This window comes from Gambusia affinis, linkage group LG03, assembly GCF_019740435.1.
Source record: "Gambusia affinis linkage group LG03, SWU_Gaff_1.0, whole genome shotgun sequence".
NCBI lineage: Eukaryota > Metazoa > Chordata > Actinopteri > Cyprinodontiformes > Poeciliidae > Gambusia > Gambusia affinis.
In genome coordinates, this window is record NC_057870.1 from 18235320 (window position 1) to 18260040 (window position 24721).

The 24721-nt window shown below is 39.2% G+C and overlaps 2 protein-coding genes across 4 annotated transcripts in view; both read right to left on the bottom strand.

The window, feature by feature from the left end:
* loxhd1b (lipoxygenase homology PLAT domains 1b) overlaps positions 1-3991 on the bottom strand; it is a 31081-nt gene extending 27090 nt beyond the window's left edge. Inside the window, exons 1-8 of the mRNA XM_044110558.1 lie at positions 3781-3991; positions 3252-3314; positions 2473-3168; positions 1261-1375; positions 1159-1170; positions 795-875; positions 502-686; positions 303-401 (exon numbers count right to left, since the gene is read on the bottom strand). Coding sequence (XP_043966493.1) covers positions 303-401; positions 502-686; positions 795-875; positions 1159-1170; positions 1261-1375; positions 2473-2710 — 730 coding nt within the window. The 5' untranslated portion in view covers positions 2711-3168; positions 3252-3314; positions 3781-3991. The remainder of the gene's footprint in view (positions 1-302; positions 402-501; positions 687-794; positions 876-1158; positions 1171-1260; positions 1376-2472; positions 3169-3251; positions 3315-3780) is intronic.
* Positions 3992-6430: 2439 nt separating this feature from the next.
* LOC122827664 (prostaglandin E2 receptor EP4 subtype-like) lies at positions 6431-18489 on the bottom strand. 3 transcript variants are annotated; one of them, XR_006370097.1, is made up of 3 exons: positions 17219-18489; positions 6976-7144; positions 6431-6828 (listed from the first exon to the last, which is right to left on the bottom strand). XR_006370097.1 is itself a non-coding variant. In XM_044110561.1 (3 exons), exons 2-3 carry the CDS (start codon positions 18011-18013, stop codon positions 14657-14659), a joined length of 1236 nt encoding a protein of 411 aa, XP_043966496.1. In that variant the 5' UTR covers positions 18014-18219; positions 18316-18474; the 3' UTR covers positions 14597-14656. The 3 variants fall into 3 exon arrangements, 2 of the variants coding, with proteins under 2 accessions (XP_043966496.1, XP_043966495.1); XM_044110561.1 differs by lacking the exons at positions 6431-6828; positions 6976-7144 and adding an exon at positions 14597-15097 and having other exon boundaries at positions 17219-18219; positions 18316-18474; XM_044110560.1 differs by lacking the exons at positions 6431-6828; positions 6976-7144 and adding an exon at positions 14597-15097 and having other exon boundaries at positions 17219-18474.
* Positions 18490-24721: the final 6232 nt, after the last annotated feature.

Sequence of the window (24721 nt, forward strand, 5' to 3'; positions counted from 1 at the left end):
GATTAGGAGGGCTTGCAACAACTTATGGTGTCATCTAGGACATGTAACTGTGGACTGATACAGTCAGGAGACTGTGATACAGCAACAGTCTTCAGTCAGAGGTGTTTTTAGGTTCAATGTAAGACTGGCAGCTGCCGCAGATCCTTCCTGCTCACGGCATCACCATCCACAATTACTTGTTGAAGATAAATGGATGCGTTATGGCAATGTTTAATCTATATTTGGGATAAATTAAACACTATTGAAATAAATTGAATTTGAAATTGGTATCTATATTGTGAGAAAAGCAACTTGTTTGGTACCTGTGTCCCCAAACTCGCCAAAAATATTGATGAAGACGTCCGCATCGGTTCCACTTCCTTTCATTTCCGCAGTAAAAACGCTGACAATGTATTTATTATCTGGAAAACCAAAGTCAAATCAAAGAAAACATTTGAAAAAAAGTCCTTAAACCCATTTTTCTGATTTTTGGGGGCTTTTTTGTGACAAATAAGTTCTTACATTTGGGCATGTCCATTTGGTCCATGCTGCCCAGCAGGTCTCTGGCAAAAAGGCCATCTCCCTCCTCTTTGCTGAGCCAGTTGTTGCAAGCAAAGTAGAACCTGAGATGAGGGCGAATGACATCCGTGATGACCACACGGTCCAGGAACCAGCTGGCGTTCATGCCTGTGTTGTCATGCTCAATCCTGGACAACCAGGAAAAGAACATCCTTTAAAGAAAGCAACTCATACATCTATCGCTGCCTGAAGTTGAATATAATAAGAATAGAGAGGATCAGTGGTTCCTGTCATACCTAATTTTTTTTATGTGTCCAACGTTGTGAGTTCGAATCCTGAACACATCAGTTTTAGATCTTTCAAAAGCAGTTCGACTCCTGTTATAAAAAAATAAATATACATTTTAATGTGTTGACATTTAGGTGCTCTTGTATTTGCAATTTCTAGAATTAAAAAAAAAAAACTCTTAAGAAAACAGAAAAGGCTTTATATAGAGAGATGAAGGGAAGATCCCACATTAACTCCCAGTAAAGTAAAATAAAGTCAACAAGCCTTGCAAAAATGTGAGAAAATTCATCCAGCAGAAGAAAGGACATGCGAACCAATTAACACCAATCACTGCACTCAGTCTGCTCTGCATAACATTCATGAAGTACTTACTTCTTCTCTGTGCTGTGGGAGTGGAGGAAAAACATGAGGTTTTAAACTTTTGATTTTATCTTCATTAAACACATGGATGACTATCTGCAGATTTTCCCTTACTTGCTGGCAAGGTGAATTTTGGGTGTGATACCATACTCTCCAAAAAGAGTGACGAACACGTTGGCATCAGTACCTGCTCCACTCTCATCCCCCGTAATAGTCACCACCTCATACACTGCAGGGTTTATAAAAAACAATTATGGAATTACATGCAGCGAAGAATCTTTTACTTTCTTTAGCTAAAGCTATGAAGTCAAGTTTCATTAATATTTACAGGATCCTCATGTTCAAACATGTGATTTTCACTTAGGAGGAATTATAAAGAGTAATCAACCACCACCGACATGGTATGTTGCACCAAAAAGAGTTCAGAAGCTCCAAATATTTAGATTTTTCCTTCAATCAGCCAGACATTTTTTTAAAAAAGGAGTTATCTTTACATGACACACAACTTAACCAAAAAAGTTACGTTTTATGGTTATTCTCATCAGAAGAAACAGAAACAGAAATAATCCATCTCAAAAGACGCTCTGTGTTACTGCAAACCCTTCACTTCAATCCAACACATCACAGAAAGAATCCGGTTACACTTTTTAAATTAGAAATTTCTTGGCATTTTTGAAGACCAGATCTGCATATTTTACCCAGATAATGCATAAAAAATGCCACCAACCAAAAGGTGGTAATCTTCAAAAAAAAAAGAAAAAAAAAAAGAAAAAAGTGAGCAGTTGCTGCTTGTTGCACATTTAACTTTTCCAATCAAATTAAGTGTCTACATTTTACTCAAGATCATGTTGCTGCTCTGATACACATTAACTCTGTAAAGATACTGATTTACATAAAAGAAAATGCGCTGTTTCCTGTCTTTTTAAAACAGGTGTTGAAACAATTCAGTATTTTTTGTTGTTAGTGAGAAAATATTTGCGCTCATCAGGTTTGGTTTGGTTTTAAAGGGCCAGCAGTGATGGACGTGAAACTGCCACTTTGTAATACTTAGTGACAAGTGTCATGTAGATAGGGTTTCATGATAGCATGCTATCAAGTCTGCTACAGGCTACGGTGAACATTAAACTAATCTACTCACACGCAATTGAAGGCACTCAGACGTCTGTAATGACAACCAAGGATCCTTCACTTGTCTGAGGGTCAGATTATCCTTGATACTTTTCACCTAAAGTAAATAACTTACTTAACTTACATAACAATTTAATGACTATATATATATATACACACATATATATTGTTCGGGTTGAAATAAGAAGTTTGTATCACCTTTTTTTTTGTGGTATTCATCCTCATAGTTTTCCTGTACCTCCGGCTCGTAGTTGCGTAGCTCGTTCTCGTAGATTTCAACATAGTCTTCAATCTTTTTCTTCTTCCCTTTTGTCTTCTTTGTGTCTTTATTGCTGTCATCTCTCTTTGAGCCTTTTTTCTTCTTGTCTTTCTTTTTCTTTTTCTCATCGTCCTCATCCTGATCTCCACCTTTATTGTTTTTGCTCTTTGCTCCCATCTTGACTTTGACAAAGAACTTCTTTGGTCGTCTCGATCACATCAGGGAGTTTTTCTCCTTTCCTTCCACCCAGGGACTCATTATCGTTTTCTTTGTAGCCCTACTCATCCCTGCTCTCCTCTGTAGTTTGTGGCTCTTCTGTCTCGTTTCCTTTCTTCTCTGTGCTCCTCACATCATGCCTTGTGTTACCGTCTACATCGCCTTCCTCAAACTTCTTCAGTCTTCCAGTGTTCTTTGATTCACTTGCCTGCTTAGTTTTCTGCTTTGGCTCAGGTTCCTGATCCTGAGTCATCGTCATCTGCATCTTCTGTTTCCCCCTATGCTCTTTGACACGTTTTTTTTTTTTCTTTTTAGTGAGCATCTTTAATTTATTCCCTACCTTGTAACTGATTCCAGGGTGTTCCGATGAAACTTGATTAAGCTGACCTGTGGCTGCAGGAGAGTGACGAGCTGGCAGCCTGAGCCAGACACAGAGCTTAGAATCTGCTCTTGAGGATGGGAGTGGGAACCTCATTAACAATGATGAATAACACATAGTCACCTGATCAGATGAGGGAACCCTTATAGGGAAAGGAAGGGTCAGGCAGCAACTCTTTTTGATGTACTGAAAAAAATTAAGAAAAAACATGCAGCTAATCACCAGACAAGGAATGATTCAGCTGCTGTAAGACTTTTGAGGACTCTAAGAACAAATGTTTTCTGGTCTAATTGTTTTCTGACTCAATAGGAAAGTAGTTATCTTGAATAGGAAAATTAAGTAAGGTACTTAACCCCAGTTGTTCTGTGTATTATTGAATAATTGACATGATGTCACCTGTCAATCATTCTAGGGGGTTTATCAGCAACTGACCAATCAATTTCTGCCTAAGTACACACCCCTTATCTGGAGGGACTGAACCTCCATCAACATTTCCAGCATTTGTCATCCAGTGGTAGCTCATGAAAACATGTGCTGCAGTAACTGCAGTATTTACATGTAAGCACATTAGCATCTAATGCTAATGTGGACTTTTAAGCATTTTCCTTAAAACAGATTTTCACAAACCGGTATTATTTAAGTCCTTTCTCACCTGTTTGTACGAGCAAAACTTTTGCGTCTGATACAGCGTTCACTCTCACGTTCAATGAGATTTTGTGCAAATAACCTTACAGACTTAATGTACGATTCTTTGGAGAACTTTCTTGCCTATTGTCTTCGTCTCAAAGTTGACTAATACAGCAAAATGTGACCAAAAAAACCCCCAATGTCTCAGGTCAGGCATTGAGGTCTATTACCTGTTGGTTTGGTGGAGTTTTACGCTACTTCCTTAAGGGGGCGGAGCCAATGTGTCTGTAGTTCAATGTGTCTTTAGCATCACAAAACACAAAATCTTATCAAGTATTGTTGGTCTAGTTTCTAGTTCAAATATCTTAGTACACTTGAAATAAGACAAAATAAATGTGCAAGTAACTTTTCTACTATAAATATTAGCTTGTTTTAAGTCAATAATGTCATAGTATTGATGAATAAGTACTTTTTGTAAGTGAAATAATCTGCCAGTGGAACAAGATAATTTTTCATATATAATATGGAAATTTTGTCTTGTTCCTCTGGCAGATTATTTCACTTACAACTAGAACGTTTTCTTTAATATTAATGAATTACTGACTTAAAAGAACTCCTATGTTGTGCAGAAAAGCTAATGTTAATTATTAAAAATAAACATGATTTGTTTAATAATAAAAAAGCGTATAGTCACTAATAAAATAAATTATCGGTAAGAATATTTTTAAGAGTGATTCTGCAAGGAGTTTTTAAGTGGGATTAAAAGCAGAGAGCTGTGTAATATTCTTTTTCTGACCATACTCTTTTATTCATTTCAAAATTCAAATCCCTAAAACTAATATAGAATATAAAATAGTATTAAATAAATTACTATATATAACTAAAAGATTGGTTTAATTCAAGCCAATTATATATAATAGATTATTAAAATAAAACTTAGCTTTGCAAATAAGCAGAAAAAATACATTTCGTATAACCAGCAGAGGGAGACATTGTCACGCTTTTACAACCATTTCACGGAGGACGAGCACAAGTTGCATCACTGAGATGTTGAGATTTATCAAGAGATACAGGTGGATTTTTATTAATTCACTCAAAAAATATATATATTTTCCCCCCTCTCTGATTGTGATACGTTTGTGCTAAATGTTGTGAGCGATACAACATGCAGTCAGTGTGAAAAGAGAAATATTGTTTTTTAATGTGCATTTGTTGAATGCTTATAAGTAAAAGTGTTCAAACAAAGGAGAGAAAAACCAGAAAGATTCAAACAGCAAAAAAATTACTGCAAACAGTTTTTACTTTATGGAGCTTTTTTTAGCCACAGTGTTTTTTTTTCTTAAATTACAACTCTTGCAGCAAAGACTTGGCAGTAAATTAAGCCCTCATCCTGTCTTCATTTTCTCTCTGGTAAAGTGTTTCTGCCTCAGGTTTTTGGCAAAGTTTCTTTTGGCTGCACAGTAAAAGTTTTGACTGGCTTGATGAGCTCCTGAATCCTTTTCCTTTGCCTTGTCTCCCACCTTCCTCTTCCTTTGTGACTTTCTGTCTCCTGTGTTTGAAACACTCAGTCTCTAAATTTTACCCCTGATGTTTTCATCCCTGAATGAAAACAACAAATGGTTTATACTCACAGTTGCTTATGCAATTCATAATCACAGAATGATTTAAGAAGGTGTTTAGAAAACTTCACCTTGTTCCTGTTTGAGCCCTTTAATTTCACACCTGGTACTTTATTTAATGGATTATATGACTCACTTAATGCTAATGTGTAAAGGAAATATAATTTTTGCAGAAGTAATTTATAAAATGTGGCACCAAATTTAGAATCACGTGCTACATAATAAAACTCCTTGGTTCTAAAACACAATAAGCTGTTGTAGTTATAAAACCATAAAAAAAAAGAGAATAGAGGAGCACAAGTCCACATGCTGTGTGACCTTTGATGGTGGTAGGTCAGGACGCGTCTGTAAGATGCATATCAGCAGGAGAAAAAAAAGTCTCTTTCAAGTCTCTTGAGATCTTTTTCCCGACAGTCTACACATGCTGGATGCTATAAATCAATTCTGATTTTGAGATGTTTCAGATTCGTCAACAGTAAAGGAAGCAGTTTATGCAACACAGCAGCAGACAGGATGTCCCGATCATCCTGGGAGTTCATCTGCAGCATTTATCACAAATTTATTGCCTAGATTCAAAGGGTTTGGTCTTCAAAGCTCTTTATTACTCTTGATCACTGAAGCAAACTACAACTCCTGGTCCTGCCCAGATTAGATTTGTCTTTTTGTCTTTGCTTTAAAAATGTGTGTGTGATCATAATTTGCTATTCTGTGACGTGAGACAGCTGCATTAAAAGGGCTGGACTAAATTCAAGCACATCTTCTCACTAAACGCTTTCATTATTGAACAGTTTGCTTTGTTTGACCATAAACTCTACCAATTGTGTCGCAAGTTTCAACGAAAAATTGATATTTAGATACACAATTTTTAGGAGGGATGTTTTCATAGCTTGATTTAAAGTCAAAAGCATCAAACACTAATATTTCTATACCTTTAAGCAAGTTTGGAAATCCGAGATGTTATGCTGTGAATTGTAAACAAATCTTATTTAAGTTCAAGTTTATTTTCTAAAATTGGATAATACATATTAATGTACACTTACATTTAAAGACATACGATTACTGCCAGGTATTTCATTTCTACCGCTAGTCCCATTGCCAGGTTGATGTTAAAGCATAAAAAATAAATACAGGGATGATAAACACAAACTATTACTACAGACAAAGAAATACCTAAAACAGCCTTAAAATCTATATTTGCATGTACTTAATGTTGACATTTTTGACTTTCCATTTTTGGCTTTTATCTGAAGATGTTAGGTTGATCTGTTGAAAAACCATCATGAAATTCAGAAAGGAGACTCTGTGACACATGTACTTTGGTGTGAAATTTCCTTAGAAACTCCGGAACAAAAGCAAAAGATCTTGTAAAGCTGTTGGCTGAAGTCGTTGTCGACAGCCAGAGAACACCACAAAGATGGCGAGATCATGCTCTTGTTGCAGGAGGGACCGGTGCGCTTCCCGGAGATAAGGAGCATAGATAGATGTTGAAACACAGAAGCAACATATCAAGATTTTGTCATGAAAGTTAAAGCTTCAGCATATTTTCTTTTTTCATTTGGACGATGTCAATGTTTCGGAGTGTATCAAGAAAAGTTACTTACTTTCTGATCAGGTTTTTCTGAAACATCACATGGCAGACATGAAGTTAGCTGGAGGGACTTCTGGCCCAGGAACAGCTGGAGTGAACTAGAAGTTGTTGCTGAGGAGAGTGTTGTCTGGATTTCCTCCCTGAACATTTGACCCTCGGTGACCTGTTCTCTCTCAGAGTGGCTGAAGACAATAGATGGATGTCAATACACTTAGGTTTGTATGTCTTTTAGAACAATTGCCAAATTGTGTGGCTTTCCGTCCGGTTAAAAGCCAATTCAGGTCTACATTTGGATTGATTGCAGAAATTACACAGACAGAAAGAGAATCAAGGATGCTGACAATTTCACCAACAAAATTACCCATTTTAATTAAATGAACATGCCTGCAGGTGACGACTGGACCGCAAACTACCTGGGAACAAGAAGACGATGCACAACCAGAGTTTGAAAAGACAACAACGTCACCTCTGTGCAGCTGGAACCTCTAATAAGTTTAGTTCAGGAAATGGTGTTTAGCCTAAAGTTCTTACAATAATTTGACAAGACTCAAAAATCAATAAGTAACTTACGAAAACAGTGAATACAAATGTAGAATTTCACACAATTAAAAAAGGTTTTGTTATTAAGAAACAAGATTAAAGCAAGCTGGGTAATGAGACGTGTTGTGGTTCACAAGAACCGAGTCAGAATCATCCTTACAAAGTTAAATGTTAATGAGGTAATTCAGAAAAATATCTTTATGTAACATTCAGAAAACCAAACTCATTAAATGCCCAACAAAAGGGAGATTTACACAGGAAGGATAGAATTAGCAACTTGAGCCATTATGTGGCTCCAAATTAGTTTCAGGCTGCTTAAATTACCAAAGTGAGTCATTTATTTTGTAATTTGATTAAACAGTTTTGATAAAATCTCAGCAAATTAACAATCATGATGTCCTTGATTCATGTCTTCTCAGAGGAACAGAACAAATGGATCTGTGAAACACTGATTAATTATCAAATCCTGGAAATGAACCGACTGACCCTGATTTATCTTTCTGATATAAACATGAAGAAGCAACATAAACTCCTGTGGGAGACAAAAATGTCTCATGTATGATTCTGACTTCAGATGCTTTCATAGCCTTCAGATTATGATCTTAATTGCTTTCCCAAAGTACAAATGTTTATTGTTTAGGCTCCTGCAGAAGGAACTCTGTGAAAGCAGGGCCGCGGCTCAGTATTTTGCATGTCACACTGCAACAACAACGGCTGCGATTGTGGATTTGGTGGTTTATGAGATAAAAAAGTAATTGTGGGGGAAGACATCTTGCTCAAGCAGAGTAAAGTAAATAGCAGATAAGAAGGATGCAAGAGAAGAGTCAGGATGATTTAAGCAAATCCAGAGTTTCTAAACAGATGCACTAAAATGAGCAACAACATGCAGTTTGGCAAAACGTTGGACCTGGAATCTCTTTGGAGAACATGGAAAACTTTTATTCTGTGTGCAACTAACAAAACAAGAGATTTGGATAGTAAAGTCCTTATTAGTGGAAATAGAAAATGCAGCAGGTGACCTTGCACAGGTAAGCTCATTATCCTGAAGCTGTGATCCAGTCATGCAGTCATGAGATCATGAACTAAAAACGATGTCCACTCCAGATGGTCACGTGAATCAGCTGAGCCAAATTTGAGCGCTGCTGAGGTAGATACATGAGGAACCTAAATATTAAATTCAATAAGCTGTCAGGAAAACAGGATAAAAGAAACAAAAACATCAAGAACCACCAAAACACACAGCATGAAACAAGAACTGGTGCTGGATGCAGACATACAGGGACGGGTCCAAACCGCTGAGCTGATTACTTCACTGGTGGTGAGTGGACAGGTTGTAACCGGGGCAACTGAGGACATCTAAACAATCATAGTTAGAAAACTGAATGAAAGAAAAGAGGAAATTATTTCAAATACAGAAGCCAAGACAAGAGTCTCCTCATCACAACAATTGGAACCTTTATCTGCACAAGTGGTTAAACGCTTGTAGAGAAATCCACAGAAAAGCAAAATCCAACCAGTAATTTGTGAGTTTTGGTGTTTTGCAGTGAAGGAAATATGTTTATGATTAGCAGGAAACGCCAGGCTAACATTGGCAATTGTTGTTGTTTTCTCTCTCTCGTCTTTTTGTTGTCCTCCCAAAACCTTAAACAGTTGCAGCAGTCAGCATTTCAGTTTCCCCTCTGCATCTTTTTTTAGTCTTTTAAAACCATCAACTTCACTTTAAAAAAAGTATGACAAAGAACACAGAGTAATTATGGAAATGAATTAAAGGAGGATAAAAGGTTTTTGTTTGGCAATAACAAAATGGAAATAAAGACTGACATCTCTCTGATGTCATTCTTCCTGTTCTTGCTGCATAACTTTAAAAATCAAATTAGTTTGAGAGGAAGGATACACATTTACTTGCACATTTGGACAAATATAAATTTTGCTTTGTCTGTTTTACAATAAGCTTCTTAGTTACACCGCTGCAGTCAAAGCAAACATGAACAGATTGACAACAACTTATTTTCCCACATCTGCATTTGTTCACTTCATTACATCTTTGGTGGCCTTCAGGCCTGCAGAGAAGCGATATCGGAGATCGTTCCTGTACGTAAGCACACTGGTTCCATGTTTCTGGTTGCTGCTAAAGTATTTACACCCATCATGGCGACACCAGCAATTAGTGGTACTGGTCTCTACTGGAAAGAACAAGAGTGTTGAGCAAAAGGAAAAAAAATTAAAATTACACAAGATGAAGACTGAGATTCACAGCAATGCAGTTGCTATAAAATACACCTATGTATTCAAACTGTCAGTATGAAATGGAGGAAATCTCCTGACCTGAAACATTTTCAAGAAAAACTCTACAGACATTTGACTTTTTTGCACCCATCCAGTAACTCCACCTGCTTCCCCTGGCAGGTATGGGCCGGTTCCTTTCTCCAGCGGTCACTGACGGAGTTTTATTTCTTTGCTTTTCTAGTCAAAGGCTTGTCTTTTATTGTTTCATTTGAAATGCAGCCATTGCTACATATTTTTATTGATGTTTGTGGTACATTTATGTATTGGGACGCACTTTTCTAAGTAAAACTCCAAAAACCCTAAAGCATCTTCAAATCTCACTGCAGAAACACAATATATACATTTATTGTGAGGACATGCGCAGTTGCAAAGTTAGAAAATTACTGACACCCCTAACAGATGTTATATAAGATTGGAGGTTTGTTAAATGTAATGAGAGATTTCCTTTTCACTACAGTGGCTCCTGTTTGTTTTAGAGGAGAGGTTTACTTATTTGTTTACTTTAAGGGTCCCGATTGTTGGTGCATTTGCTTCAACTCACTCACATAAAGCAAACAGAAACCCACAAGCAGAGCATTTACTATGACTAATATCAGCCACATCCACATTTTGATTCCTCCTTTTGATCTCAATAATTTCATAAAATTTTTAAAGTCATACAAAGAAAAGATTTATGGATGTTCCAGTTGGTTCTTCTGTGCAGATTAAACGACTCCTTCAGTAAATCATGTCTCTGCAAAAGACCTTCTGTACCTTTCAGAAGAATTTCCAAACCAGACAGGCATTTTTATACAGCATGCATAAAACAACTGCAGTGACTCACAATTGCATTTTCTGCACAGTCCAAATAGTTCAAATAAACTAAAATAAACATACGTTTGGCATGTGAAGACCACTGACAGAAAACCATCTGCTCTTGGAAATACCACATCCTCCACCACAGCAAATAATCCTGAGTGTTTATAAAAATTGTCGGCGAGTCTGAGGAGTGTCTGGGTTTATTTTCATAGACATTTTCAGATTTTGAAACACAGAAGCAACGGGAATAACTGTTAAATTAAGAAGATGCAAAAATCTGCTAAACTTTTATCAAACATCAGCAACATCTTATTAATTCATGGTGGTTTTAGACCAAATTTACCAGGGAGACCTCAGTAATACCAGAACAAACAAATTAAACAAACCAAACCTATTTTTATCATTTAACATATTAAGTGACCCACAGAGACAAAGAACCTCTTCAGTGCAAAACCTTAATCTAGCAAATAAAAACTGAAGGTAAAAGTGCAAAGCCATAATTTTCTATTTATTCTTAAAGTAAAACTGTGAATGTAAGTGCCAGTACATGTGATCAGAAATTTATTTAGTATCTTCAGTATGGGGGCCTGCACATGTACATCTATACAGCAATTGATACAATCAGTTAACAACTAATGATTAATATGACTGTTAAAACTTTGAATTATTGACTTTTTGTTCTGTATTTAAAATGACATCATGGTTCTAAAACTGAAGGTTTGGCATCTGGGCTGCAGGAAAACAATCAATCAATCAAACACAAATTTCCTTACTTTTTGCCTTGAGTATATGATCTGAGATCAAATCAAGATAAACATTTTATACTCCCATCTAGAGTTTAGTCTTCAAGGATCATTTGTGTGCTGACCGTCTCGAATCGCTGATAAATATACAGCATGGAGAGTGAGTTGTTTTAAAGTTGCTAAGGCTCAATTTTGCATATCAGCGAGTTCCCATGACACAACTGGTAACTCTGAACTGCACTGTTATGTAAGCCAAGAAAATAGGAAAAAGTTAGCCACATGAGGTGAAATGTTAAAGAGAGTTTAAAACAAACACGGTACATCCTTCAAAATATTTCATCAGCTCTCTTTTTAAAGTGGGAAATAACTGTGTTTTGGGATTTTTTTCTTCTACTGGTGGGAAGTGTTTGTATAGTCTGTAAGAGTAGCCAATGACAATAAAAGTACACAGGAGGATTATTAAATTGTTTTTCACACTTATATTCATGATTTAATCTAAAAATAGTTATTACATGTGATAAGGTTATGTTAGAGAGAACATTTGCTTCACATAATTTAGCAAGACTTTCAGTAAGTTGGTTCATTTAAATCAATGTTTTTGTATGTTCTTCCATACACAAAGGTAAAAGCAGCAACTAAAATCAACTTTACCAAGGTGTACTCCTGCACAGATGAGGGTTTAAATTGCAGTAATATATGTAGCTGCCTCTCATCTTGGTCTCATAGTTTTCTTTTACCTTAAGTTCAGATTATCATAGAGGCATTGCAAAAATAATTACAAGCATGTTGCAAGAATGTTGCATCATATTTTGCTAACTTTTGGTGCGTATCAATGATGCTCTTTAGCTTGAGGGCTTAAAGGCTTTAACTCACCACTAAGAACCTTTTTTAATATAGTATAAAACGGCGGTTTTCAAAGTGTGAGGCGCGCCTCCCCTGGGGGGCGCCAGAGCACTTTAGGGGAGGCGCGGTGCGAGGGAAAAAGTAAACCGGAAAAGCTATCTGCTTGCTGTCTACTGATGTGAGAGAAACGTCTTTTACGCACACGATCAACTCTGTGGATTTAGGAAAAAGTTGGTACTGTGGGGTGCGCGTGTGGAGCGGGGATCAGTGGAAATGTTTCCCACCTTAGAGGATGTTTTGGCCAGTGATGTCAGTAACGTTACTGACGTCGGACCACTTTTTTCAGTAATGAGTAATCTAACGCGTTGCTATTTCAAATCCAGTAGTCAGACTACAGTTACTTATCAAAATCATTTTTGCGTTACTGCGTTACTATCTTCTTTTGTTATTTAATCGTATTTCCTCTACTCGTCTTGTCGAGTGACCGACGTCTCTATGCAACAGAAATGTTAAAAATGGGGGGAGATGCGCATTTTGTTGGTGGAAAAACTGGAACTATTTTCAGTTTCTGTCGCCAAGTCCGATTATTATAAGCGGCTTTGGGCTTCATCTTTTAAAAGTCGCTTGCAAATTTAATGAGTGGCGGGTTGCGCCTTTTTGGGCTCGTTTTTGAACGTGAAGTTACTCATTTGGGCTTGGAAATAAGCAGAGACTCATAATAAATCCCAGAATTTGTCCGTCATTAAGGTAGTTTTAGTCAGTCTCTCCCTGTTCATCATTTCCCGGATGATCCGTCCCGCTGTGTCTTTGTTAATGTCAACTTAATTTATTACCTCTCAATGACGTCGAGCTTCGCGTTGCGCTCCAGAAAACTGCAAACATCGAGACCAATATGAACAGCGCAATAAACGTGAAAACAGCCACGAATAAACGTGTCCGTAGTTGGCAATGATTATAATGGCAAGTTAGCACCGTTATAATTATTAATATTACGGTAAGTGTCACAAATCTGTGCAGCCATCTGAGCTGGAGCTGCAGGAGGAGCTCTGTGCGCTGCGACATCAAACTCAGGGGCGTAACGCAGAATCTGGAGGCTGGGGAGGGGGGGGGGTCACTTTCATCCGACCAACTTCTTGCCCTTTCATGTCTCTTTCTGATTGCTCTTTTCATTTTTGCTGACCTCGATATCATCCACTCCATTTCATTTCCACTATTTCCTCCTGATGTAGAAGCCATGCTACTACAGTCAATGTACAGCTTATGTGATCCACCAAATCAGCTCCTACCGCCTTCTTTGTTTGTTGTGTTCAATTGTCCCCCTTCTCCTCGCTCCTGCATCCCTTCCCTTTTTCAGCAGCAATGTTGGGAGAAAAGAGGAGAAACCTGGAAGCACACATGACAATCAACTTAAAGCACAGGTGTCAAACTCCAGTCCTCGAGGGCCGCTGTCCAGCAGTTTTTAGATGTGCCACAGGTACAAAACACTGGAATGAAATTGCTTAATCACCTCCTCCTTGTGTAGATCAGTTCTCCAGAGCCTTAATGACCTAATTATTCTGTTCAGGTGTGGTGCAGCAGAGGCACATCTAAAAGTTGCAGGCCCTCGAGGACTGGAGTTCGACACCCCTGACTTAAAGGGACAGCTTAAGGCACAGGGGTCAAACTCCAGTCCTCAAGGGCCGGTGTCCGGCAGTTTTTAGATGTGCCACAGGTACAAAACACTGGAATGAAATGGTTTAATTGCCTCCTCCTTGTGCAGATCACTTCTCCACAGCCTTGCTAATGACCCAATTATTCTATTCAGGTGTGGAGCAGCAGAGGCACATCTAAAAGTTGTAGGACAGCGGCCCTCGAGGACTGGAGTTTGACACCACTGGCTTAAGGGAAGGTGATTGGGTCATGGCGGACACCTGGGTTACATAGTGGTATTGTTTTTTTTTCTTTAAATATTGTTTTTTTGTTTGTCAGATGCTTTTTTGACATCTGACAAACAGCAACTAATGGTTTTGCATCCAGCCCTCAGTTAATACTTTTTGAGATTTTTAAATATATTTGTCATTACTGAAGCTGAATTAATCCAATTACTTAGGGGTCTAAGATATTTTCAGAGCTAAGTTAAATAATTATAGGCACACTACATTTCAACTCTAGTTCGATGTGCAGACATTGTTTATTTTCAGCATCTGAGCTCATCAACATCAGTGCCAATAAAAACTTGTTTAAAGCAAATTGTAGTGCTTCTTTCCTTGGAAAAAGGCAGTTTCCAAGCAGACTAGTGTTTTCCAATGAGAACTTGTCAACTCCGTCTATGTTCATGATAACAGAGCTTGACTGAATGAGTCACAAAATATCAGTTTAGTGTCCATTTTAATGTTTACACATTTTTTTTCTAGAAAAAACTGACTTTCTGCCTCAGTAAAGAAATATGAGAAGTCAGCATTCTTTATTCAGAAAGAAGTTGAATGCATTTCTCCTCCACTGTGATCAGTGATCTTCTGTGCAGGTGACCACTGTTAAATCTGTGAATGCGCTTGTTCCTTCTCTCTGTTCTGAGTCACTCGGTCTGGTTTTCTGTAGCTGGCTTTCAGTAGCTGTCTCAATGTCCTCCGACATGTAGAGGAAACCCTGAGCGGTACGCCTGTCCACCTGTGGGTCTACATAGCCCACAGAGTGACAGCTGGTGGAGGTGGCATGGTGAATGCTTGAAAGGTGAACTGCCTCTGACCTTCTTCTTATTCCTGCTTTGGCAAATCTATACTTGATTTTCTCCATACATTTATGTAAAACAGATTTACGCAGAAGGATGTATATCCAGGGGTCCAGGATAGGGTTCAAGGAGGCGAAGCTAATTGCCCATATATCTGGGCTCTTTGTAATGTTTAGCTCCACTGGAGGCTTATAAAGCTGGTTAAAGAACACCTGAACCTGCAACAGAAACACATTGATTGGTGCATTGAAGTTGTACAGATGTGCTTGCATCTTGTCTACCTTGCTAAGGCTTTCACATCCTCTAAACCAGTGTTTCCCAATTCCTGTACTCCAGTACTACCTGCATGTTTTAGATGTGCCTCTATACCAGAACAGCTGATTCAAATAATTGCATGACATCTTCTGCAGCCACCAAGTACTGCAGGAGTCTGTTAATCACCCAAAGATTCAACCCAGGTGTGTGGCAGAAGGAAACGCCTAAAACATGCAGGCAGGGGGGCCCCGAGGACCGGAATTGGGAAACACTGCTCTAAACCTTTTCAAATTTTGTTACAATCACTTCAATGCATTTTATTGGAATGGTATGAGTAACATAGTGAAGCATATTACTGGGAAGTAGAAGAAAAATTATAAGTGATTATATATATATATCGAATGTTTATTTCTAAATCCCAAATTTGTGTGGGATTTAAACAGATTATTATTTCAAAAGGATATTTTTTATTATCCTATAACTCAATACATAAGAAGTAAATCTTTTCTTGTAGACATTGTAGAAAAATCAGGAATCTCTACTGAATTGCCCATGAAACCTATACAGATGGTTGTGCTTTGACTTTTAGATAATAACAAAGTCTGTAATCAATAACAATAGATAACACACCTGATAGCATATTTAATAAATAGAATATTCACAAAACTCTGATCCAGAACCGCACAGCATTCTGGGAGTTGTAGGAAGTGCTTTAACTGCTCAATCTCTAACAGAGAGCTAAGCTAGGTTGGTGGTAGCATCAACAAATTTTCTCACTCTTTCGTTACCTAGCAACAACATGTTGAGTAACTTGTGCAGTGTCGGTTTATGGTTTCTTCATCATGGCTTAAAAATAAGAAACAACGTCATGGTGGAGTAAAAACTGTGGGCAAAACAGGAACGGTCATGCCACGGGTTCGGCACTTCAGATATTTAAAATAAAAAAGTAATCCATAATGATTTATATCGACATTATCGATATCGAAATGCTTATATTATGACAAGTTTTTCAACCATATTATCCAGCCCTAAATTACATGAGACATTCCTTGAGAAGCTTCTCCTGGGCCACTTCATTTCAATACCTATTAACCCAACCTTAGGCAAACATTTATATCTACTCATCTACTATTTTAATCACTCAATCAAGGAATAAATGGGTCAAAACTTCTTTAAACTCAATGCAGATAAAACTGTTTATTCTTTTAAACACAAATATTAAAGGTCAGAGATTAAGACTCTGCTAGTCTCAATGAGATTAGAAAACTAACTATGCAAAACGTGTAATTATGAACTCAGACCTAAATTCTAACATCCAGATCGTAGTTCATCCAGATTAATGTCCATTAATAAATGACCCTCTTGATAAAATCTGTGGTCTGGGATTCCTGTGTAAACTGGAGACAGAAAAACTGCTGCAAGCTTTTATTTTCAGGTTGGAATATTTTTGATGCCGTCTTTACCTTGTATATAAAATGCTGCTGCCAGAGTTCAGACCAACACCACTGCAATAAATCATGTCATCAGCTGTTAAAATCACAGCACTGGCAACCTGATAGCCTGTAAAACACTGAATAGTCTTCATCCTAAACGCAGAAGAATATTCTGCATTTAGGATGACAGCATTTTGTTTCTGACTTCCTGGAAAAACTGATGTGCAAAAACATTGGGCTCTCTTCAATTAGGATTAAAACCAACTTCTGCATTTTTCCCATGGAGGGCAACAATCATTTAATCAGATTTAATCATGCAGTTATTCATTCCTTTTAATGTGATGCTTAGGTTTTACTGTCATGACTTTGATGTATTTCTTATCTTCAGTTTACGATAATTTACTTTTCCTGTAGGGCTCCTACCCTGTAAACGGTACTTTACGAACTTCAGTTTGAACAGGCATTTAAAAAAAAACAATGTTCAAAAATGGGCGTCTTCTAATAGCATTAGTAGTTACCCAAAGGCTAGACAAATGGACAGAAATACAATATTCACAAATGTAGTCGGATTTCAGCAACTTTCCCAGATACAATCATTGAAATGGCAGTGCGTAATGGTGCGTATGGATGACAAGCAGCTTGAATACTTACTACAAGTGGGATGGAGCAGATGAGCACCACCACCGTTGTGGCCACGAGCACAAGCACCATCTGAATCTCTGAGTCGGCCAGATGTACGAAGATCATCGATTTCCTCCGCGAGTCCACGCTGCGCCCGGCGTCGGTTGCCTGCGACATCCTGCGCAATAAGCGCTTGTGCATCCGGAGCAGAACCACGCACAGCAGCACGTTAAAGACGACAGTGAAGAAGATGAGAAAAATGCTGACTCCGGCGTACATATAACAGTAGACGGCATGGGTGGTATGTTTGGTTCGCCAATCCAAGAAGCACCAGCTTTGCGGGTGTTGAATCACCACCTGCCCGAAGCCCATGGCGGGTAACGCGCAGAAGAGCGCGTTGGAGATATAGATGGCCACCAGGGTGTGTCCGGCATGCTTCTTTTTCACATGGTTGTTGTAGAAGTAGGGATAGTTTACGGCGATGTATCTGTCCACAGACATGGCAAATATGATGCTGAGTCCCGTCAGGGAGAAGAAGAGCAAGTCGAAGCCCATGTACTGGCACAGCGGGTCCCCTCCGACCCACTGTCCCTGTGCGTAAGTGGCTATAGTGACCGGAGTGGTCAGCAGCGTGCCGATGAGGTCCGTCACGACCAGGCCATATACGAGCGTGTAAAACATGGTCTCCCTTTTCTTTCTGCGAGTTCTGCACAAAACTGCGATGGCGATGAGATTCCCGACCACCCCAGAAATGAACAGAAGAACAAAGACGGTCGGAGGTACGTCTCTCATTGGCGAATTTTTCGTCGTCGTTGGATCATTCATCGTCGTGTCCACATTGGCTTCAGTGGGAGGGCAAAACTTCTCCTGAGGCCAGTACTTCCAGAGCGAAACACCAAAATTATCTGCTCGTGAAGACGGCGCGAACAGACTTGTCTAAACACCAGCTTGTTGCACCTTATCTGAAAACTTTCCACCCCATGCAGAGCATCCTCTCCCTGCTGCTGCCACCGACGCTCATCGTGGGATTTCTAAAAAAAATCAAATAAAAAATCCTCAGCAAACTGGTCCACTGAGGGGGTTGTCAGTCAGCAGGACACACAGAGGTAAATGTGTAAAAGAGTCACCGGAGGGTTCATTGAAATAAAGTTCTGCCTTCCAGCTTCCTGAGGAGTTCAGTCCCTCCCCTTCATTCAGTAAAAGTTTGATCTACAACTGGTAACGCAACATGCGTCAGATGGACGTTAGGCGAACGTTGGTTGTTCGTCCAGTTGAAACACTATTGCATTTGTTGAACGGACGTTAAACGATCGTTAAGTGAACGTTCAACCAACGTCCGGTGAACGTTGTCTGCGGACATTTAGCGACAGGTGACGCTCTCCATTGACGTTTGTTTCATTTTGAAGTCCGGCAAACTGTCTGCAAACAAACATTCGCCGGACTGTATCGATGTCATTAAAGGCTACCGAGGCAAAAGTAATGATAAAAAATAATTTATTCTACTACAGAAGAGTAAAACATTAGAAAATGTAAGTAGTATAGATCAATAATTTAATGAAATTCGATTAAAAATAGTAAAACTAAACAAAAAAAAAATAAATCAAGAAAGACGTTAGCATTTTAAATTAACTAATGATTAGAAAAATACAATTACAGGATCAGAGACGTAGAGGACACAAGAGAGCAGTATCCATCCATCCATCCATCCATCCATCTTCTGTTCACCCTTCTCCCTTGTGGGGTCAGGAGGTGCTGGTGTCTATCTCCAGCGAACGTTTCGGGCAAGAGGCGAGGTTCACCCTGGACAGGTTGCCAGTCTGTTGCAGCGAGGACCAGTAATGCAATATAATTTGAAATAAATAGTATTAATCCAAGGAAAAAAGTGTTTGAACATCTAATTTGATATCTTTATATCAGGCCAGACAGACAAAAAGTACAAAGTTATGTGGAAAGTTTTTTTATGTGAAAATATCTAAATTCTAAAAATCTCAATTTGACAAATTATACCAGAAAAAACCTTATATATATATATATATATATATATATATATATATATATATATATTCAAGCTAAAACCACAGTTAATATATGTTACTGTCTCAGCAGATTGAAGCTAATATCAGAACAACAAATCAGAATATGTGGCGAAGGCTGCAGTGGTCTTTGGAGGTTTCTTCTGGATCTTTTCCACGTACTCTCTCTGAATCTGAACAGATCTGAGTTCACCTGTAGCAAAGAAAGATACAATAAAAATTTAAAAAACTGCATGAATTTATTCATGCATCTCGTATATTTCAGTCCGAGATGGAGGAACAAACTGTTGACAATATTTTCATGGAGAATGTTTATCTTAACAACTAACTTCTAGACATTCTCCTTCATCACTGAACAAGAACTTCTCCACAAATTCAGCTAAAAATGAAGAATTTGTCAGATGCCAAACCTTTATTGAAACAGTGACTGTTCAATCTTGCTCTGATCTCTTCACCACATTTCATGCAAACACCTTTTAAGCCTGTCTGGCACCCTGCTGACAAAACTGATTATTCCTCAGAGCTGCGTTTGTCACAGTATGTTTCTCTAAAAGGACATTGAGAACTCTGTATCAAGACATTAAAACTCAGTTAGCAGCAGTGTGATGGACCCGACTCAAACGAGGACAAAAAGAGTTTGAGTCAAATTAGAAAAAATTTCAATTTAATTTTTCCAAAATAGCAAACAAAACATAAAAATTCAATGCAAAAATAAATCAAAGAATAAATAATCTTGGGCCCAATTTAACTGAGGTCAACTGAACTCTAACTGAACACAAACAAAACTGACCTTCCTAACAAAGAACAAAAGGCTGCTTAAATAGGGGTGGAGTAACCTAAATCTATCACTTGAGGGACATAACAAAAGAATAAATAAATACAAAATTAACTAAAGCATTCTATGAAACAAATAAAGCAAAACTAACTTTTACTTAACAGAAACAATAATAAGTGAATGTTTAAGTGACAAGATTAACTAATTAAAAACAACTTGAAACAAGTCTCATCCTTCAGTCTTTCAAGACAAATGGTACGCTCCAAGTTTCCTCCTCCAGCTGTTTTGAATCAGCAGCACCTCAAACGAAACACAAGTGTAAGTACACCATTCAGACAGACATTAACTAAAGTGTGCACCCATTAGAAAATGTATATCTAAATGAAATAACTAACTTAAACTAAAATATAATATAAAGAAAAATACTAACACGATGTGGTGGTGGGAGGAGCATCCACCACACACTCCCCCTCCTCTGAAGGCTCGCTGGCACAGCGGGACAAGTAGTAAGCAGTAATGTTTTGTCTGCTAGGGATGTAATGCACCTCAAACTTGTAGGGCTGCTTGGCAAGGTACCAGCGGGTTATTCGACTATTTGTGTCCTTCATCTTCTCCAGCCATTTTAAAGCTTTGTGGTCAGTTTCCAATACAAACTGTCTTCCCAAGAGATAGTAACGAAGTGAGTCCAACGCCCACTTTATAGCCAGACATTCCTTCTCTATTGTGGAATAACGGGTTTCTCTAGGGAAAAGTTTACGGCTGATGAAGGCGATTGGATGACGATCATTTGGAGAACCTTGAAGGAGCACAGCACCAAGACCTTTGTCTGATGCATCGGTTTGTAAAATAAACTCCTGCTGGAAATCAGGGCAATGGAGCACAGGATCTCTACTTAAGGCCTGCTGAATGTCTCTGAATGCTTGCTTAGCTTTTTCAGACCACTGTAGAATGTTTGGGCCCCTAAGACTGGTCATGTCTGTAAGAAGGGCAGCTCTAGCAGAATAATTAGGGATAAATCTGTGATACCAACCAGACATACCCAAAAAGGATTTAAGTTGTTTTCTTGTCTGGGGAAGGGGACAGGACTGGATGGCTTCAATCTTTTTAATTTGTGGCTTCACCAATCCTCCTCCGATGACGAAGCCCAGGTACTCTGTCTCCCTCTTTGCTATGGCACACTTGGCTGGATTTACTGTCAATCCTGCTTTCTGGAGACACTCAAAGATTACTTGTAGATGTTGCAGATGTTCATCCCAGCAATTGCTGTAAACAATGATGTCATCCAGATATGCAGAGGCAAACTGTGAAAGGCCATTAAGTACCTTATCCATTAGGCGTTGGAATGTGGCAGGAGCCCCGTGCAATCCAAATGGCATTACTCTGAAGTGGTAAAGGCCCCATGGTGTTCTGAAAGCCGTCAGCTCTTTGGACCTGGGGGAGAGTGGCACTTGCCAATATCCTTTGGAAAGATCAATAGTGGTGAGGTATTTTGCTTTGCCTAGTCTTTCAATAAGATCATCGATTCGTGGTGTTGGATAAGAATCAAATTTTGAGACTGAATTTAGATAGCGGAAGTCAATGCAAAACCTTAGTGTTCCATCTTTTTTAGGGACAAGAACAATTGGATTGCACCACTCACTCTGTGATGCCTCAATAATCCTGAGGGACAGCATTAACTCAACTTCCTTTTTAAGTGGTTCAAGAAGTCTCTCAGGTATGCGATAGCTCAGTCGTTTTGGAGCAGCATCCTCTTTTAATGTAATGTCATGTGTTATCAGATCAGTGTAGCCTGGATTCTCCTGGAACACACTCAATGGACAAACAGTCCTCACCTCTGACTGTTTATCTTCTGATAGATGATCCAAACTGGGCTTAGAACCTGATTTAACAGGAAAATATTGTTCCTCAAGTTCTTCATCATCTGCACTTCGGATGTAAAAGGAGGCAGGTTTTTCTTGGCTCCGGGACACCCACTGCTTCAGCAGGTTTACATGGAGAATGCGAGTAGAGCGGCTTTTACCTGGAACAGAGACTTTGTATGTTGTTGGTCCCAGTTTCTCCAGTACCTCATAAGGTCCTTGCCACTTGGCCAGTAGCTTGCTGTCCTCTGAAGGCAGCATCACAAGCACTTTCTGGCCTGGTTCAAACCCTCTCTCCTGGGCTGCAGAGTCGTACCAGGTCTTCTGTTTGAGCTGAGAAGTCTTCATGTGCTCCTGGGCCAGGATTGTCATCCTCTCCAACTTCTCCCTCATCTGAAGCACATAAGATACAACATTTAAAGGTTCTTTGTTAGTTCGTCCCCCCTCCCATAGTTCCTTTAGAACAGTCAAGGGTCCCCTCACTTCATGGCCAAATAATAGCTCAAAGGGAGAAAACCCAGTGGAGGCCTGGAGAACTTCTCTGTATGCAAACAGAATGTATGGGAGCCATTGGTCCCAGTCAGAGCCTGTTTCACTCACAAATTTCCGTAGCATTTGTTTAAGTGTTTGATTAAACCGTTCAGTGAGGCCATCTGTTTGTGGATGATAAGGTGTTGTTCTTAGTCCTTTAATTCCCAGCAACTGATAAACGTTTTTAAGCAGCTTGGACATGAAATTGGTGCCCTGGTCAGTCAGTATTTCCTGAGGAAAGCAAACTCTGGAAAAAAATTGCACCAAACAGAATGCAACATTCTTTGCTTTGACAACTTTCAAGGGAAAAACCTCTGGATATTTAGTTGTGTAATCCACAATGACCAGCATAAACCGGTTACCTGCTTTACTCCTTTCAACCGGGCCTACTATGTCCATACCCAAGCGTTGAAATGGTGTACTCAGAACTGGAAGCGGTTGGAGAGGAGCTTTACCAGGGAGTCTAGCTGATGTCATTTGGCACTCTGGACAGCTCCTGCAAAACATCTTTATGCAAGCCAGGCCAAAAAAAACAGCGCTTTATACGGGCTAAGGTCTTATATTTCCCCAGGTGGCCAGCCCAGGGAATTGAATGGCCCAACTTCAAAACAGTTTCTCTAACTGATTTGGGAACCACAAGCTGTTTAATTGGCCCATTTTGTCTGTAAAGAATGTCATGTTGAATGACAAAAATCATTTTTATTGACTTTGGCATCTTTAAAGCATCTCACAAGACTCGAATCCTGGTTTTGCAGCTCCAATATATTTCCAGGAATTTTGAAGTCTTTGAGTACCTCAGGCTCTGGTACATCAGAAGGAACAACCACCGTCCCTTCAAACTTTTCCCTTCTCCGCATTCTTTTGGATTTTCTGTCTTTAGTGTCCTCTGTGAAAAACTCCACATTGTGAAATGGTAAGGTACTGAGGTCAGAAACAATTTCCTCAGATTGCCTTGCTTGGGCCCGAGTTAGAGCAACATTACACTGAGGAGAATTCAATAGGTCAATCAGCAATGGCAGGTCATTGCCAAGAATTACTGGAAATGGCAAGTTATCTACTACCCCAACATTAAGCACATAAGTTTGTCTTTTTATAGTCACAAAAACATCTGCTGTTGGATAATATTTTTTGTCCCCATGGACACAGCAGATTGGAACAGTCTCACTTGTGCAAACAAATTGGGGTGTGATGTACCTGCTCTGGACCAAAGTCCGTGTACTCCCTGTATCAATCAGGGCCCTCAGTGCCCGACCGTTAAGCTCCACAGAGGTCTCCATTAATTGATTCATTGCTCCAACATTTTGAATCTCTTTCCTGGGCACAAAACACATCTGGGACAACTTAACAGCATTTTGAGGACACATTGGTTTAGTATGACCCTCCTGTCCACATAAGTAACAAGTAGGTTTTTTTCCATTGAACTTTTGAGACAAATCTCTCTTTCATAGGTAGCTTACCCACAGCTGAAACTGGTTGGGCTGGAGATTGATGGCGGCCATCCTTTTTCCAGCTTTGAAAAGCCCAGGAGTTCTTCCTCCTCGCAGCCACAAACACATCAGCCAGTTCAGCAGCCTCCCTTGCAGTCTTTGGATTATGTTCTTTTATCCAAACTTGAAGTTCTGGTGACAACATCCTTAGGTATTGTTCAAGAATCATTATTTCATTAATTTGTTCAACTGTTTTACCGTTAGGTTGCACCCATTTGACATACAGCTCCTTCAGCCTTATGTAGAGCTCCTTTGGAGTTTCTTCTGGCTCCACCTGAAGCGAGCGGAATCTTTGCCTGTAGGTTTCACTGTTAATGTCATACTTTTGCAAAACAGCTAATTTAACTTGATCATAGTTCATAGACACATCAACATCCATGTGCACAAAGGCACTTCTAGCTTTGCCTGTTAGCAGAGGTATTAAATGGAAAGCCCAGTCAGTTCTTGGCCACCTGCAGGCAGAAGCTATTCTTTCAAAAGTAATGAGAAAATGTTCAATGTCATCTTCTTCACTCAATTTTTGTAATTTAGGTGCATGAGAAACATACGCCTGTGAATATAGGTCACCTGATTGACTGTGTTGAGGTGAAGCTGCAACTCCAGGATCTGGTGGTTGTGTAGGCCGCACTGGTGATTGTGTAGGCCGCACTGGTGATTGTGTAGGCCGCACTGGTGATTGTGTAGGCCGCACTGGTGATTGTGTAGGCCGCACTGGTGATTGTGTAGGCCGCACTGGTGATTGTGTAGGCCGCACTGGTGATTGTGTAGGCCGCACTGGTGATTGTGTAGGCCGCACTGGTGATTGTGTAGGCCGCACTGGTGATTGTGTAGGCCGCACTGGTGAGGTC

Coding starts and splice junctions, on each gene's coding strand:
- LOC122827664 (XM_044110561.1), bottom strand. CDS start 18,013: ATGAATGATCCAACGACGACGAAAAATTCGCCAATGAGAGACGTACCT. Junction 15,098..17,218: donor TCTGCTCCATCCCACTTGTA/GTAAGTATTCAA, acceptor TTTCTGTTGCAG/GTTCAGGTGTTCTTTAACCA.